The sequence below is a fragment of the Nicotiana tomentosiformis genome, chromosome 5, assembly GCF_000390325.3.
Source record: "Nicotiana tomentosiformis chromosome 5, ASM39032v3, whole genome shotgun sequence".
Classification (NCBI taxonomy): Eukaryota; Viridiplantae; Streptophyta; class Magnoliopsida; order Solanales; family Solanaceae; genus Nicotiana; species Nicotiana tomentosiformis.
In genome coordinates, this window is record NC_090816.1 from 69,273,862 (window position 1) to 69,290,447 (window position 16,586).

Genomic DNA, 16,586 nt, shown 5'->3' on the forward strand with positions numbered 1-16,586 from the left:
ATCTTGTTTCATAGACCCAGTTATCTATCCGTATGACTTTACGGCCTCTAGATAGGTCATACTATACCATAACTCTTACTTCTATTTATCGTTACTGAGGTCTGCTACCAATCTCTATGTTACTCTCGTTGCTTATCCTATATGTATAAATCTAAGTCCTTAATGCTTCTTCATTACGGTTCATCTTAAGACTGATGGCCTAATTTCATCTCATACTTTGTAACTTTTATCCATCCATTTGAGATTCACCTCAATGTTGATCTACAATCTACCACTAATAACTTGAAACTTCTTGTGTAATACCTTGCCACTAGGGCTTACGTTGCATCGAGAAATATTTGAAGTGATTTTTCTTGATCCACTTAGGGGCGATACTGTACTTCAATAATCGTATTTTATAGCATCCCAATGTGATTCACCTTACGTGGGTATTTTAATCCCGTACAATTCATGAAATCCTCTTCAAATCATTACTCAATCGAAGGCCCAAACGTCATCCTTTGTCTATCACAATTACACCCTCATTGTACTACCAGGGCAGCATTCCATCTCTTCTAAATGCTTCTAGTCTTAGACTCATTTGAGTTCATTCAGGCTATACGTTTCTATAACTTAGAGAAACTATCAGTTCTCTTATTTTCATGAGCTTAATCACGAGGATTTATCCATTCTGGTTACCTTCTCACTCGCTTTTTCTTATCCTTAGTCGTGTCTTCCTAAAACCTTGTCGCTCTACCATACTTTAGCTTGCGACCTACACATATCTATTAATACTACTCGCAACCTTCCTTCAACTTGCTTGCATCATAGCTTTCCTTATATAATCCTGGAACATCATGTGAGACATCACATCGTCTCTAACTCTTCTTTACTCTCTTCTTTAGGCTTCTCGATACCTAGAAACCATAGGTTGGAAGATATTCCACTGATGATGCCTCTATTTGTCACGACCTAATTTCTCCCTCCGTGAACCTCATGACGGCACTTAGTCTCTATGACTAGGTAATCCTAACACTTTTGCGGAAGTGAAACTAAAGCATGAACATTAACTACTAACAGTAACAAATATCTAATAATCAACTGAATGCCACTCGGCATATATAATTATCACCTCTAAAAATGTAAAAAACAATTTCCCAAAACCCAGAATACCGTAAGTCACAAGATACTAAGAAGTCTTAACCATTCTATACATCATTTCTACATAAAGAAGGCAAAATGAACATAGGGGAATAGCGGGGGACTCCGAGGATCTGCGGGCGCGAGCAGATGTACCTTGAAGTCTCCAATAAGCAGCAACGACTACAACTAGTGATGAGGCTGGTAAGATGAACATGGATCTGCACACGTAAAACATGTGCAGGAAAGGGCGTTAGTAAACCACAACGGTACCCAGTAAGTGCCAAGCTTAACCTCGGTCGAGTAATGATGAGATCAGGTCAGGGCCCTACTGGTATATATATATATATATATATATATATATATATATATATATATAATAAACTAAGACAGAATGAAATATTGTAGTAAAAATAAGTAAATTTAACAAGAATGAAATCATAGAAAGTCAACAGCTCAGTACATAGAGATAACAACAGGGGATCTCCCAGGATACCGTCCCGTAGTCCCAAACGTAAATGTGCAGGGGAGGATATACCGGAATACCTTTCCGTAGTCCCAAAGTAAATATGCAAAACAGGGGGGATCTACTATGCAGAACAGGGGGATCTACCGGAATACTGTTCCATTGTCCCAAAGTAAATATGAAGAACACCGGGATCTACCAGAATACCGTTACGTAGTCCCAAAGTAAATATGCAGAACAGGGGGATCTACCGAAATATCGTTTTGTAGTCCCAAAGTAAATATGTAGCGCAAACAATAGAAATATGACTACATCATGAAATTCTACGATTTAGACTAAGTACAAGTCAAAGAAGAAGCAGGAAATTCACTAAGCATGTTGCGCGGAGTTCACATAAGCAATTAAGACACGTAGACATGATGTTCTAAACTAAACAAAATAATTACCTATGCTAGTATAGATCAATATAAGGAAAAACAGGTATTTTACTTATTGAAAACAGAGTTTTGCAATAGTAGCCTATGTACGCACTCGTCACCTCACGTACACAGCGCTCATATATCAAAATCAGTATCAAATCATAAGGGAAGTTCCCCCACACAAGGTTAGACAAGCCACTTACGTCGAACCAAGCTCAAATCAATCCGTCATAAAGCTCTTTCCATGAGTATCCAACTGCGAGTGGCCCAAATCTAATCAAATTAATCACATAATGTAAATATAGCTACAAGTAACTAATCTAGGTAATGAATTCAAAGTTAAGGCAAGAAAATTGAAAAACTCCGAAAAAGCATCCCCGGGCCCACGTCTCGGAATCAGGTAAAAGTCACAAATTATGAATACCCATTCACTCACGAGTGTAACCATACCAAAATCACTCAAATCCGATACCAAAATCTCAATCAAAATCCCAAAATTCGGCCTAAGAACTTTTCTCAATTTTCCCCCTATTTCCACCCCAAATCCGAAATTAAATGATTAAATAAAGCATAGATTAGTGGGATTTAATCATAAAGGAGTTAGGAATCATTACCCAATAACTTCCCCCAAAAATCTCTCCAAATTTCGCCTTCTACCGAGCTCTCAATCAAATTTTGTGATATGAACTTAAACCCTCGTTTTTGGACTTAAATTCTGTGTAGTGGTTCCTTAATCGCGACCGCGGAAAAGGCCTCGCGATCGCGAAGAACAACTTTGCTCCCTCAGAAATTTACTCTACGCGAACGCGTAACAGCTCACATGAACGCGATGCACTAGCTGCTCACACCTACGCGATCACAATTGACCTCATGCGACCGCGAAGAGTAACACTCAAACTCCACTGCTGCCTCACTTCTTCTTCGCGAACGCGGCCTAGCCCACACATTCGCGGTGCACTACCTGATAACCTTATGCGATCTCGTCTTCATCTTTGTGAACGCGAAGAGCAAATTTTAGCTAACCTCTCAGATGACCTACGTGATCGCGAGATCTCCCTCGCGAACGTGATCAAGAAAAAATGTCTCCAATAACACCAGAAAATCTGCCAACTCCCTAAGTCCAAAAATGACCCGTTGAGCATCCGAAACACGCCCGAGGCACCCAGGACCTCAACCAGCATAACAACCAATCCTAAAAAACCATACGAACTTAGTCGAGCCTTCAAATCACATTGAACAACATCCAAAACACGGATTATGCACGGATTGAAGCCTAATGAACTTTGAAATTTCTAAATTCTACAAACGACGTCGAAACATATCAAATATCATCTGAATGACCTCAAATGTTTCACACAAGTCATATTCAACACTACAGACCTACTCCAACATTGGGAATCAGAATCTGACCCCGATATCGAAATTTCCACTACCGGTCCAAATCTCCAAAAATTCGACTTTCACCATTTCAAGCCTAAATAAGCTACGGACCTCCAAAACACAATCCGGACACGCTCCTAAGTCCAAAATCACCCAACGGAGCTAACAAAACCGACAAAATGCCATTTCGAAGTCGTATTCACATAGTTTTGACTATGGCTAAAATCCTAAGACTTAAGCTTCCGTTTAGGGACTAAGTGTCCTAAATCACTCCAAAAACCAAAACGAAACCTCCCGGCAAGTCAAAATAGCAGAATTAGATATAGGAGAAGTAGTTAATAGGTGATCGGGGCTATAACTCTGAAAATGACCGGCCGGGTCGTCACATCCTCCCCCTCTTAAAATAATTGTTCATCCTCGAACAAACATAGAGACATACCTGAAGCTGAGAAAAGATGAGGATAGCGAATGCGCATATCCCGCTCGGTCTCCCAAGTCGCCTCCTCAACCGGCTGGCCCCGCCATTCAACCTTTACTGATGCAATGTTCTTTGACCGCAGCTTCCGAAACTGCTTGTCCAAAATAGCCACTCGCTCCTCAACATATGATAGATCCTTGTCCAACTGGACTGAGCTGAAATCCAACACATGAGACGGATTGCCGTGATACCTCTGAAGCATCAAAACATGAAATATCGGCTGAACTCCTGCTAGGCTGGGAGGTAAGGCACCAACTCGCCGCAATACCTCAAAAGTGCCAATAAACCTTGGGCTCAGCTTGCCTCTCTTTCCGAACCTCGTAACGCCATTCATAGGAGAAACCCGAAGCAGGACCCGCTCTCCAACCATAAATGCAACATCGCGAACCTTCCGGTCCACATAGTTTTTCTGTGTGGATTGGGTTGTGTGAAGTCTGTCCTGAATCACCTTCACCATCTCCAAGGCATCCTGAACCAAGTCCGTACCCAATAATCTGGCCTCGCCCGGCTCGAACCAATCCACTGGGGACCGATACCGCCTACCATACACAGACTCATACGGTGCCATCTGAATGCCGGACTAATAATTGTTATTGTAGGCAACTCCACAAGTGGCAAGAACTGATTCCAAGAACCTCCAAACTGCATCACACACGCATGGAGCATAACCTCAAGAATCTGAATAGTGCACTCGGACTGCCCGTCCGTCTGAGGGTGAAAAGTTATGCTCGACCCCACCCTATTGCCGATGCTCATACTTCACCTGCTAGCAATTTAGACATCTATCCACATATTCTACTATGTCCTTCTTCATCCTTCTCCACCAATAATGTTTCCTCAGGTCCTTATACATCTTTGCGGCACCCGGATGAATGGAGTACCGCGAGCTGTGAGCCTTCTGGAGAATCAACTCACACAAACCATCCATATTGGGCACACATAACATGCCCTGCATCCTCAATGCACCATCCTCCCCAATAGTGACCCCCTTGGCATCACCGTGCTAGACCGTGTCCTTAAGGATAGGGGTCATCATATTGACGCTCCCTGATACGATCATAAAGAGAATACCGAGAGACCACACAAGCCAGTACTCGACTCGACTCAGAAATATCCTACCTCAAAAACTGGTTGGCTAAGGCCTGAACAACCAATGTCATGGGCTTCTCTGCTGCTGGTAGATATGTTAAACTCCCCAAGCTCTCTACCTGATGACTCAAAACATGGCCACCACATTGGCCTTCCTAGGATGGTACAAAATGGTAATGTCATAATCCTTAAGCAACTCTAACCACCTCCTCTGATGCAAATTCAGATCCTTCTGCTTGAACAGATGCTGCAAACTTCGGTGATCAATGTAGATCTCACAAGGAACGCCGTACAAATAGTGCCTCCAAATCTTCAAGGCATGAACAATAGCTGCTAGCTCAAGGTCATGGATAGGATAGTTATTTTCATGTACCTTCAACTATCTGGACACGTAGGCAATCACCCTACGATCCTGCATCAACACCGCGCCGAGGACAACTCACGACGCATCACAATAAACTGTATAAGACCCCAAACCTGAAGGTAATACCAATACTGGGGTTGTAGTCAAAGCTGTCTTGAGCTTTTGAAAGCTCTCCTCACACTCCTCTGTCTACCTAAACGGAGCACCCTTCTGGGTTAGCTTGGTCATAGGTGCTGCAATAGAAGAAAATCCCGCAACAAACCGACGGTAATACCCCGCTAAACCAAGGAAACTCCGGATCTCTGTAGCTGAGTGTTACATCCCGCATTTTCGTATGTTAAAGTTTCATCGTAAGCTAATCAACACAAGCTCGGGAATGATATTATTTGAGATTATAAGTATTATGCTATTTCGAATAAGTGATAAGTAAATTCGTGAATGATAGGGTAAGCAAATCGAAGAAAATGAGTTCCGTCGGAGTTTGAAAATTTTGGATAAAATACGGTCCGAGCTATAATACCTGGTATTTATGGACTAGTGCCATACAAGGTAACACGTGACTATGATAGTAAGGTGTATGAGGTATGTTAAAAGTGAGTAGTATTTTAAGAAATTTGGGATAATTCATAATTATTTGGATAATCGGATTATTATTAATTTTTATGGGAGATTAACACTTAATTAAGATGATTGGGGGTTAATTATTGGGAATGGATAACAATCAACGTGGAAGCCTTGCATTAACGAATGGTGATGCTTAAAGTCACATGCAAGGTGGCAAATTTGGAGAGTGGTAACGTTAGCAAGGGTCATATGACTACTTCATGACCCTTTAGACTTCTTATTAGTTTGAAGGTTTGTTAGTAATGTGTTCTCTTGCTTTCTATGCTTGTAAAGATAAGAGATGGTTATATATCATTTAAGAAGGAAAGACTTAGGCTTGCTGGAACGGATGGAATTCTCAAGGGAATTCTTATAAACCCCTACAAGTGCAATGTGAATGTTTGTGTGCTACAAACGTAAGTAACATAAGCAAGACAAGATGTTCAACAATTCAAAACAACAAGAGATTTTACAATTATAAGGGAGTACGGTGCAATCTTTCTCAAGAATATCATACGGATTTTTTCATACTCCGATCTTGTCGTTACGTATTTTGTCGCAATTAACGTGTGTTATAGGGATTTTCAAGAGAATCGAATCAAGTATGTTAAGGCTATCCCTTCTTTCTTTTTGGCATGATCCATACGATACAAACGAAACGAGTAAACGTACAATTTTCATAAATGAGTCTATTCATAGAAGTATTAGGGGTGTCTATGTTATTGATTCCCCATATGAATTATTATTATATGTTATGTTCTTGGGTCTCAGAAAAATACGTATTTGATAAAGTTTATCCGAAAATCATATTGATTTGATGACAATCCAAGAAATCTTATTAACATAATTCTTATGCATTTCATGCATTTATACATGTACATTGACCCATGACAAGATGACGGTATATACGCGTATATTATATGTATATGGGATATTGAAAAAGGTTATGGCATTATATACGCACCACCACCTGATCAGCTGGTATACGTTGACGATTTGCCCACAGTGGCCGAGACGATATGATGGGATGCCCTCAGAGGCATGATGATGTTATGAACGCATATACCTAAGCATAGTATGATATTTCTACGCATATTCATGACATTGAAAATATTAATGATTCACAGAGTTGTTCAGACTTACATGTTGAGTCTCTTACTCCATGTTTCTCTCATGACTATTATTTACTGAATTTCATTCCTTACAAACTCGGTACATTATTTGTACTAACGTCCCTTTTTCCTGGGGACGCTGCGTTGCATGCCCGCAGGTCCCAATAGACAGGTCGAAAGTCCTCCAAGTAGGCTATCAGCTCAGCGGAAAATGTTGGTGCGCTCCATTTGCTTCGGAGTTTCTTGTTTGGTCAGTATAATTTAGACGTGTATTGCTTGGTATGGCGGGGCTCTGTCCCGACCTTTATGACAATTATGTATTCTTAGAGACTTGTAGACAGATATCATGTACGTAAAAGATTGTATGGACTTGTCGGCCTATGTTTAATGTACTAGTGGTTATTTTGGTCTTATAGGCCCGTATGTGAAATGTATAAGTTTTTATATCAGATTGGGTCGTCTTATATTGAGTATTCTCTTATGTTTATTCTGTTTAGCCCATGACGGCCCATTTGCCGATGATAGTACGATAAGAAGGATATGTTATGTTGGTACTCGATTGAGTAAGGTATCGGGTGCCCGTTGCGGCCCATAGGTTTGGGTCGTGACAAAAGTGGTATCAGAGCAGTTCTGTCCTAGGGAGTCTATAAGCTGTGTCTAGTATAGTTTTGTTTATGGGTGTGTTGTGCATCACGCTTATAAGCAGGAGGCTGCAGGGCATTTAGGACTGTCACTCTTTCTTCTTACTCTAGATCGTGTGGTAGAGCTCAGTTGTAAGAACTCAATTTCCTAAACTCTATCTTATTATTAATACGATGATGTCTACACCTAGAAAGATGGTTGGTAAGAGATTAAATGCGGTTGTGGACGAGTTGAATCAGAGGCACTCGATTTTGCATCATGCTTATGATGAGTAAATGTAAGGTGTCCAGCAGATTGTGTGTGTAATAAGACGTGTGAGATTATAGAAAAGGATCCCTAAGTCATGAATATCTATCCGCCCATATGGTAAAAAGCAACGAGAGATTCAGAAGGTAGATACAAGCTTCAACAAGTAAAAGAAGCAAGGTGAGAAGGGTACGAGGTACCCAGTTAATGAATATTATCGGTATTTACAATTCAGGAAGAAAAATATAAGCATTTTGAGTTACCTTCAACAATAATAGAGGTATGTACAATTGGCCACGCCCATCCCATATATGCCCTATGGGGGCTAACAGAAGTAGTATAAGAGAGGGACGGATATCAAGATCCAGCTGGGGTTAGAGTAACCAAAAATGATGGATGGATTGTTTGCGTTAGTTGACCTTTCCGAAGGATGTTGCAAATGTGCTAAAAGATCTCCTTGTGAGACACCCAGATGGTGCACTTTAAAATAGTATAGTTAGATATGAGTACAACAAAGATCGGCACTGGAGGCCTTGAAGGGATAAATATTACCTTAGTATGGCTCCCGTCCCTGGTAGAGAAAGAATATTAGGCAACCCGAAGAGCTAGTAGATGGAGCAAGGGGAGCTAAAAGCAAAAGAATGTCTTGTTAAAGTTTTCAGAAGTAAAGTGATAGACAAAAATATTAGCGGGAAATAAGAAGATAGTTAATGGAGCATTATGAGTAAGATGTAATACATGGATGACAACCACAGATCAAAAAGATGACAGTATTATAGAGTCTATAGTCAATTGAAGGAAAAGACGAGAGGTGACAGGCCTTGAGACAACAAAAGAATATAGGCCATAAAGTCATATCCTCATTTCAAGAAATAATTTTGTGACTCCAACGCGACTACCGGAAGGAAAAGTTAGACCCCAGAACAATAGAAATTAGTATGGGCTGGTGAACAAGATAAACTAAACACGAAGTAGGGAGTGAGTGATTGGATAATAGTCGGCATCATGAGAATTTCAGATTTCGTTCCAGCGATAATAGAGTGGACAACAGAAGAAGATTCATGAGAAATTCAGAGAATGGTTATTTAGTAAGACGCTCCCTAAAGCAAGCAATGTGAGCAAAGATAACCTTAAGGAACTGTATGTGCCAGTTACACTAAGTGTCACCCCTGTGAGTAAGAAAATTTGTTATCCTTGGTACAAAAGGATTACCGCAAGGCGAGTAAGGGTCATCGATGATGTGAAAAGATGCCAAAGATGAAGAAGTAAAACATCTATACGTAGACCATCATAGAAATAAATCTTAGTACTCCCCTAAGGGGGGGAGGGGGGAGTTATGAAGTGATGTGACATTAAGTCAGAATTAAGAGGTTAAAGTAATTATGGAATAGTAAAGGAAGAATGCGACAAAAATGAAAAAGGGATGAGATTGCACTTATTCAAATCCTACAAATATGCTACGATTCCAAAACATTATGCGAACACGACATCAAGGAGGGGAAATAAGGGTTCTTGCCCGAGATGTTATTGATAAATAAGGAGCCAGTGTGAGACGTAAGTTAAGACAAAGAAAATAACCCAAGAAAGATTATGCGGAATGTTTATATGAGAATTGGCCAACGAGTAGTTAGTAGTTTATTCAGGAAGAGCCTAGTTATGGCTAGACAAGAGGATACAGATGAATCAACATATCGTGCAAGATAAACATAGTGAAACCCAACATGGGGAATTCAGTCTTGCAGATATGACATTGTAATACTTAGGATATATTTAGATAGGAGTTGTTGTGGTTAAGGGTACCATATTAATGTTACGGAAATAAAAGAGAGTCTCACTGGGAAGACAGTCAAAACTTCAGTTCAGAAGCAATAGTACGAGCACATGAGTGTGGAGGTATGTAACTAAGGATAATTATAGGTGAGTACGAACATCAAAAATTTTAATCGGTATATGATGTAATAAGCTCACAGCTTTACAAGAGTCAGAGAGTCTTCCCTAAGTACTACAGCGAAAGACTTGCTGAGGAAATAAGGAAGAAGGCTTCAACCTAAGCACAGTGACCTAAAGAGGAAATGGTCTTGTAACAACAATCTCACAACAACATTGTATGCACTCCATAAGAAAGTGGCACCTATCGTGGCAAAAGTGGTATCACAAGCTAAAGTATAGTATAACGACAAGGTTTTATGAAATGAGTAAGGATGAGAAAGGGCGAGTGAGAAGGTGACGAGAATGGACCAGTCCTCGGGATTAAGCCCATGTAAACAAGAGATCTAATGGTTTATCTAAGTTATAGAAAGTTCAGTGTAGCCTGAATGAACTCAAAGAAATCTAAGACTAATAGCATTTAGAAGAGATGGAATGTTGCCTGGTAGTAGAATAAGGGTATAATTGTGATAGATAAAGGATGACATTTGGGCCTTCGATTGAGTAATGATTTCATGAATTGTACAAGATTAAAATACCCACATAAGGTAAATCACATTGGGATGCTATGAAATACGATTATGGAAGTATAGTATCGTATCGCCCCCAGGTGGATCAGAAAAATCACTTCAAATGTTCCACGATGCAACGTGAGCCCTAGTGATTACGTAAGAGATTTCAAGTTACCACTGGTAGATTGTAGATCAATATTGACATGAATCAATAATGGATGAACAAAAGTCACAAAGTATGAGATGAGATTAGGCCATCAATCTTAAGATGAACAGTAATGAGGAAGCATTAAAGGACTTGGATTTATACATATAGGATGAGCAACGAGAGTAACCTGGAGTTTGGTAGCAGACCTCATTAACGATAAATCGAAGTAAGAGTTACGGTATAGTATGACCTACCTTGGTGCAGTAAAGTCACACAGATCGATAAACGAATCTATGAAACAAGATATAGCAATATTCGTAAGTTCAACAAAGTACCGAGCGAAGAACCTCATTGTACTTATAGATGCCCAGAGGGACATCTTATTAAGCTCTGTATATGTTCACAAAATAAGGCCTAGGAATTGGCTAAAGGCTAGAGGAAAAAGGAGAGAAGAATCGCATAGGCGCACTTACAAAGTAGGATTCGTACAGGCTGCATGATAAAAGATAGCAACAGTTACAAGATTGGAATGATTCCGACCATGAGTCGTGGTGTGAGAAAGAGGCCAAAAGGGGGGAATGCCCCGGCCTTTTGATTTATTCACAGAACATTTGCCTAGATGGCAAGGAGAGTACTAAAAGTATTCGGAAGACATAAGTTATGAAAATGATAAGTGCATCAGTTAACATTCGAGGACGAATGTTCCAAAGGGGGAATGATGTGACATCCCGCATTTTTGTATGTTAAAGTTTCGTCGTAAGCTAATCGACGCAAGCTCGGGAATGAGATTATTTGAGATTATAAGTATTATGCTATTTCGAATAAGTGATAAGTAAATTCGTGAATGAGAGGGTAAGCGAATCGAAGAAAATGAGTTCCGTCGGAGTTTAACAATTTGGGATAAAATACGCTCTGATCTATAATACCCGGTATTTATGGACTAGTGCCATACAATGTACCACATTACTATGATAGCAAGGTGTATGAGGTTTGTTAAAAGTGAGTAGTATTTTAAGTAATTTGGGATAATTCTTAATTATGTGGATAATCGGATTATTATTAATTTTAGTAGGAGATTAACACTTAATTAAGATGATTGGTGGTTAATTATTGGGAATGGATAACAATCAACGTGGCAGCCTTGCAATAAGGAATAGTGACTCTTAAAGTCACATGCAAGGTGGAAAATTTGGAGAGTGGTAATGTTAGCAAGGGTCATATGACTACTTCATGACCCTTTCGACTTCTTATTAGTTTTAAGGTTTGTTAGAAATGTGTTCTCTTGCTTTCTATGCTTGTAAAGATAAGAGATGGTCATATATCTTTTAAGAAGTAAATACTTAAGCTTGCTGGAACGGATGGAATTCTCAAGGGAATTCTTATAAACACCTACAAGTGCAACGTGAATGTTTGTGTGTAACAAACGTAAGTCACATAAGCAAGACAAGATCTTCAACAATTCAAAACAATGCGAGATTTTGCAATTATAAGGAGTACGGTGCAATCTTTCTCAAGAATATCATACAGATTTTTCCCTACTCTGATCTTGCCGTTACGTGTTTTGTTGCAATTAACGTGTGTTAGAGGGATTGTCAAGAGAATCGACTCAGGTATGTTAAGTCTATCCCTTCTTTCTTTTTGGCATGATCCATACGATACAAACGAAACGAGTAAATGCACAATTTTCATAAATGACTCTGTTCATAGAAGTATTAGGGATGTCTATGTTATTGATTCCCCATGTGAATTATTATTATATCTTCTGTTCATGGGTCTCAGAAAAATACGTATTTGATAAAGTTTATCCGAAAGTCATATTGATTTTATGACAATCCAAGAAATCTTATTAACGTAATTCTTATACATTTCATGTATTTATACATGTACATTGACCCATGATCAGATGACGGTATATACGCGTATATTATATGTATATGGGATATGGAAAAAGGTTATGGCGTTATATACGCACGACCACCTGATCAGCTGGTATACGTTGACGATTTGCCCACAGTGACCGAGATGATATGATGGGATGCCCTCAAAGGCTTGATGATATTATGAACGCATATACCTAAGCATGGTATGATATTTCTATAATCTTCATTAGCTGGGTAGCTCGTACCCTTTTTCATCTTGCTTCTTTTACTTGCTGAAACTTGTGTCTACCTTCCGATTTTCTTATGCCTTTTTACCGTTAGAGTGGATAGACATTCTTGCCTTAGGGATACTTATCAAGAAGTTTACACATCTTAGTACACACATGATCTGCTGAATACCTCATATTTATCCATCATAAGCATGATGCAAAAATTGAGCTCCTCTGACTCAACTCTTCCACAACTATATCTCTTACCAACAGTCTTTCTGGATGTAAGGATCATTGTATTATAAATAAGATAGAGTTTAGGAAATTGAGTTCTTACAACTGAGCTCTATCACGCGATCTAGAGTAAGAAGAAAGAGTGACTGTCCTAAATGCCCTGTAGCCTCCTGCTTATAAGTGTGGTGCACAACACACCCATAAACAAGTCTCTACTAGACACAGCTTGTAGACTCCCTAGGACAGAACTGCTCTGATACCATTTTTGTCACAATCCAAACCGATGGGCCGCGACGGGCACCCGGTGCCTTACTCAATCGAGTACCAACGTTACATGTCATTCTTATCTACTGTCATTGGAAAATGGGCCAAACTGGCTGTCATGGGCTAACCAGAATAAACATAAGGGAATACTCAATATAAGACGACCCAATCCGATATAAAAACTTATACATTTGACATACGGGCCTATAAGGCCACAATGAGCACTCGTACACTGAACATAGGCCGACAAGGCCATACAATCTTTCATATACATGACATCTATCTACAAGCTTCTAAGAATACATAATTGTCATAAAGGTCGGGACAGAGCCCCGCCATAACAATCAATACATATCTTAATCATACTAACCAAATAGCAACTCCGGAGCAAATGGAGCGCACCAACAACTTTCGTTGAGCTGATAGCCTACTTGGAGGACTCTTACCTGTGGGCATGAAATGCAGCGTCCCCAGGCATAAGGAACGTCAGTACAAATAATGTACCGAGTATGTAAGGAATGAAAATCAGTAAATAATAGACATGAGAGAAACATGGAGTAAAAGACTCAATATGTAAGTCTGAACAACTCTATGAATTATTAATATTTACAAAGTTATGCATATGCGTATAAACGTCATACCATGCTTAGGTATACACATTCGTAACATAATCAAGCATATGAGGGCATCCCATCATATCATCTCGGCCATTATGGGCAAATCATCAACGTATACCAGCTGATCAGGTGGTGGTGCGTATATAACGTCGTAACCTTTTCCCATATCCCATATACATATATGCGCGTATATAATGCCATCTGGACATGGGTCAAAGTAAATGAATGCAATGCATGATAAGTACGTCAATAAAATCTCTCGAAATGTCATAAGACCATTATGCCTTTGATTAATGTCATAAAATAAATTTATCAACTTACGTATTTTTTGAGACAGCACCTAGAGTCTCTCTTTTGCACTTATTTTCTATCTACTTTTAATTCAGACAGTAGTTAGAGTTTTGTATATTCTACAAGTTGCTCATATACTTGTTATACCAGGTCTTGGTACCGTTACTAGTAGACTTTATGGTTTTGGAGTATTTATATCACTGCGATTGTCACTCAGTTGCCTTCATTTTATTTATTAAATTTTCTACTACTTAATTTCTTAATAAATGGAATTTAATTACTTGGAAACTTATTAAAAAGAGCAATCACATGGTTAGTTCACCGTTGGATTGCCTAGCGGCGATGTTGGGCGTCATCACGGCCTATAGGAGAAATTGGGTCATGATAGGAGATGATGTAAGAGTCTTTGGGCAAAGAAATCGACATCATACTCAATTTTGTCCTGACATGACATAGGCAAATGAGGAGATTTTAAAGACTGTGACCGAACTCTGGTATTTGAGTTGCCTACATATCTTAGGTTACACGAGAATAAGGTCGCGCGTAGTTTTGGAATGCAGTTGATTACTACTTATGGATTGTAGCCTCATGTAGTGGAAGATAAATGTTTGAGGAAGAAAGGGTTCGTATGATCTTGAAATTGCTTCCAAGATTTCCCCAGTGTCGGATTGTGGTAACACTAGGACGTGGTGTTGGATGGATGGATAGATTGATTGAATGGATTTTAATGTGGTTGCAGTCGGGCTCTGTGTTGAGTTTTCCTACATATCTCGGATGTAACGAGAATCAGGCCGGTTGTAGTTCGAGAAGGAGATGGATGATTTAATTTTGATTTTTGATTTAAAATAGCCCCAACATCGAGTTGTGATGGAACTGGGTGTTTTATTTTGACAATGGGGGTTCAGATTGCCTACATACCCCTTGTCGATGGGATGTAAGAAAGATACTTGGGACATGTCGTCGATTGTTGTTGGAAAGCTCGACGCCTGTCCTGAAAATCTGCCCCAGTTTATTTGCTAGAAGATAGTTTCATGATGTGTCGCGTCTGTAGAGTTGACGAGGCGTGGACTATACTTCCAATTGAGAAGGATGGATATGTAATTTTTGAATGATGATCGCGTATGCGATGCGAGAATGATGTGAATTTTAAATGAAATAGGTTCCCAAGTTGGAACTCTAATTCAAATGGGATCCAAGCTAGATACCTGTCCAAAGTGATCGGTGCACTTTGATTTTTGAAGAAAATCCGGACTGTGTATCGATTCAAAGTGATCGGAGCACTTTGAATTTTAAAGGAAATCCGGACTGTGTACGGGTCCGAAGTGATCAGAGCACTTTGATTTTAGATGAAAATTCAGAATGTGTACCGGTCTAAAGTGCTCGGAGCATATGAATTATTAAAAAAAGTAAATTCGGACTGTGTACCGGTTCGAAGTGATCAGAGCATTTGAATTATTAAAAAAGGTAATCTGAACTATGTACCGGTCCAAAGTGATTGGGGCACCTGAATAAAAAAAAAAGAAATCCGGGCTGAGTACCGGTCCGAAGTAAGCAGAGTACTTTAATTTTTAAAGGAAATCCGAAATGTGTACCGGTCGAAAGTGATCGGAGCACTTTGAAACCTAAAATCCCCGTATTAGAAGGTGGGCGCCTGTAAAATTTAAACTTGAAATGAAATGTCCATTGTTCAGGAGGGCTCCTGGAAAATTTGAATTTGAAACGAAATGCCCATTGTTCAGGAGGGCACATGAAAAATTCGATTTTGAAATAAAATGCCCACTGTTCAGGAGGGCGCTTGGAAAAGCAAGAAGCTATATTTTTTTTCTATGTAAGAAAATTGATTACGAGGGTTCTGCTATTAATGATTCAGGCAGGCAATATGTCACGACCCAAATTTCCCTCCGTAGGATGTTGTGACGGCACCTAGTCTCTAAGAGTAGATAAGCCTAACAATTTCTAAATCAAAACTCCAAAATTCGGTCTAAGAACTCAACACATTTTACCCCCAATTTCTCAACCATTCCTTAATTAAATGAAGAAATTAATGATAGATTAGTGGAATATAATAAAAAACGAGTCAAGAATCCTTGCCCAAATGTTTCCTCTGAAAATCCCTCCAATTCTCGCCTAAATCCAAGTTCTCAAGGTTCCAAAATGAAAATGGGAGAAAAACCCTCAATTTTTAAATTAATATTGCTGCCCAGGTATTTCTTCTTCGCGAGTGCGGAAATTGCCTCGCGTTAGAGAAGCACAAAAATCTATAGGACAAATTTCCCTTTTACACTAATGCAAGGGTCCACTCACGAATGTGATTCAAACGATCCACCAGCATCGTGATCACGAAGCCCATTACGTGAACATGTAGACCAAACACAGGAGCCCACCCAAGCTGCCTTTCCTCTTCGCGAACGCTGATCCCTGTCCGCGATCGCAATGCACAAGGACCTGCCCTTTCGTGAACGCAAAGGGTAAAATTCCAGGAAGCCTCAGACTACTTTACGTAAACGTGGGAGGATCATCGTGAACGCATAGAAGGACACCAGAACTGGGAAAACCAGCAACTTTAGAATTCCTTCCAAGTCCCAAA

General features: G+C 39.6%; 1 protein-coding gene across 1 annotated transcript; it reads right to left on the reverse strand.

Moving 5' to 3' along the window:
- Positions 1–2,224: 2,224 nt before the first annotated feature.
- On the reverse strand, positions 2,225–4,319 carry LOC138892540 (uncharacterized). Its single transcript, XM_070176270.1, has 2 exons — positions 3,824–4,319; positions 2,225–2,277 (listed from the first exon to the last, which is right to left on the reverse strand). The coding sequence occupies exons 1-2, from the start codon at positions 4,317–4,319 to the stop codon at positions 2,225–2,227; spliced, it is 549 nt and encodes a 182-aa protein (XP_070032371.1).
- Positions 4,320–16,586: the final 12,267 nt, after the last annotated feature.

Coding starts and splice junctions, on each gene's coding strand:
- LOC138892540 (XM_070176270.1), bottom strand. CDS start 4,319: ATGGTGAAGGTGATTCAGGACAGACTTCACACAACCCAATCCACACAG. Junction 2,278..3,823: donor TCATCTTTTCTCAGCTTCAG/GTATGTCTCTAT, acceptor TAATTTGATTAG/ATTTGGGCCACTCGCAGTTG.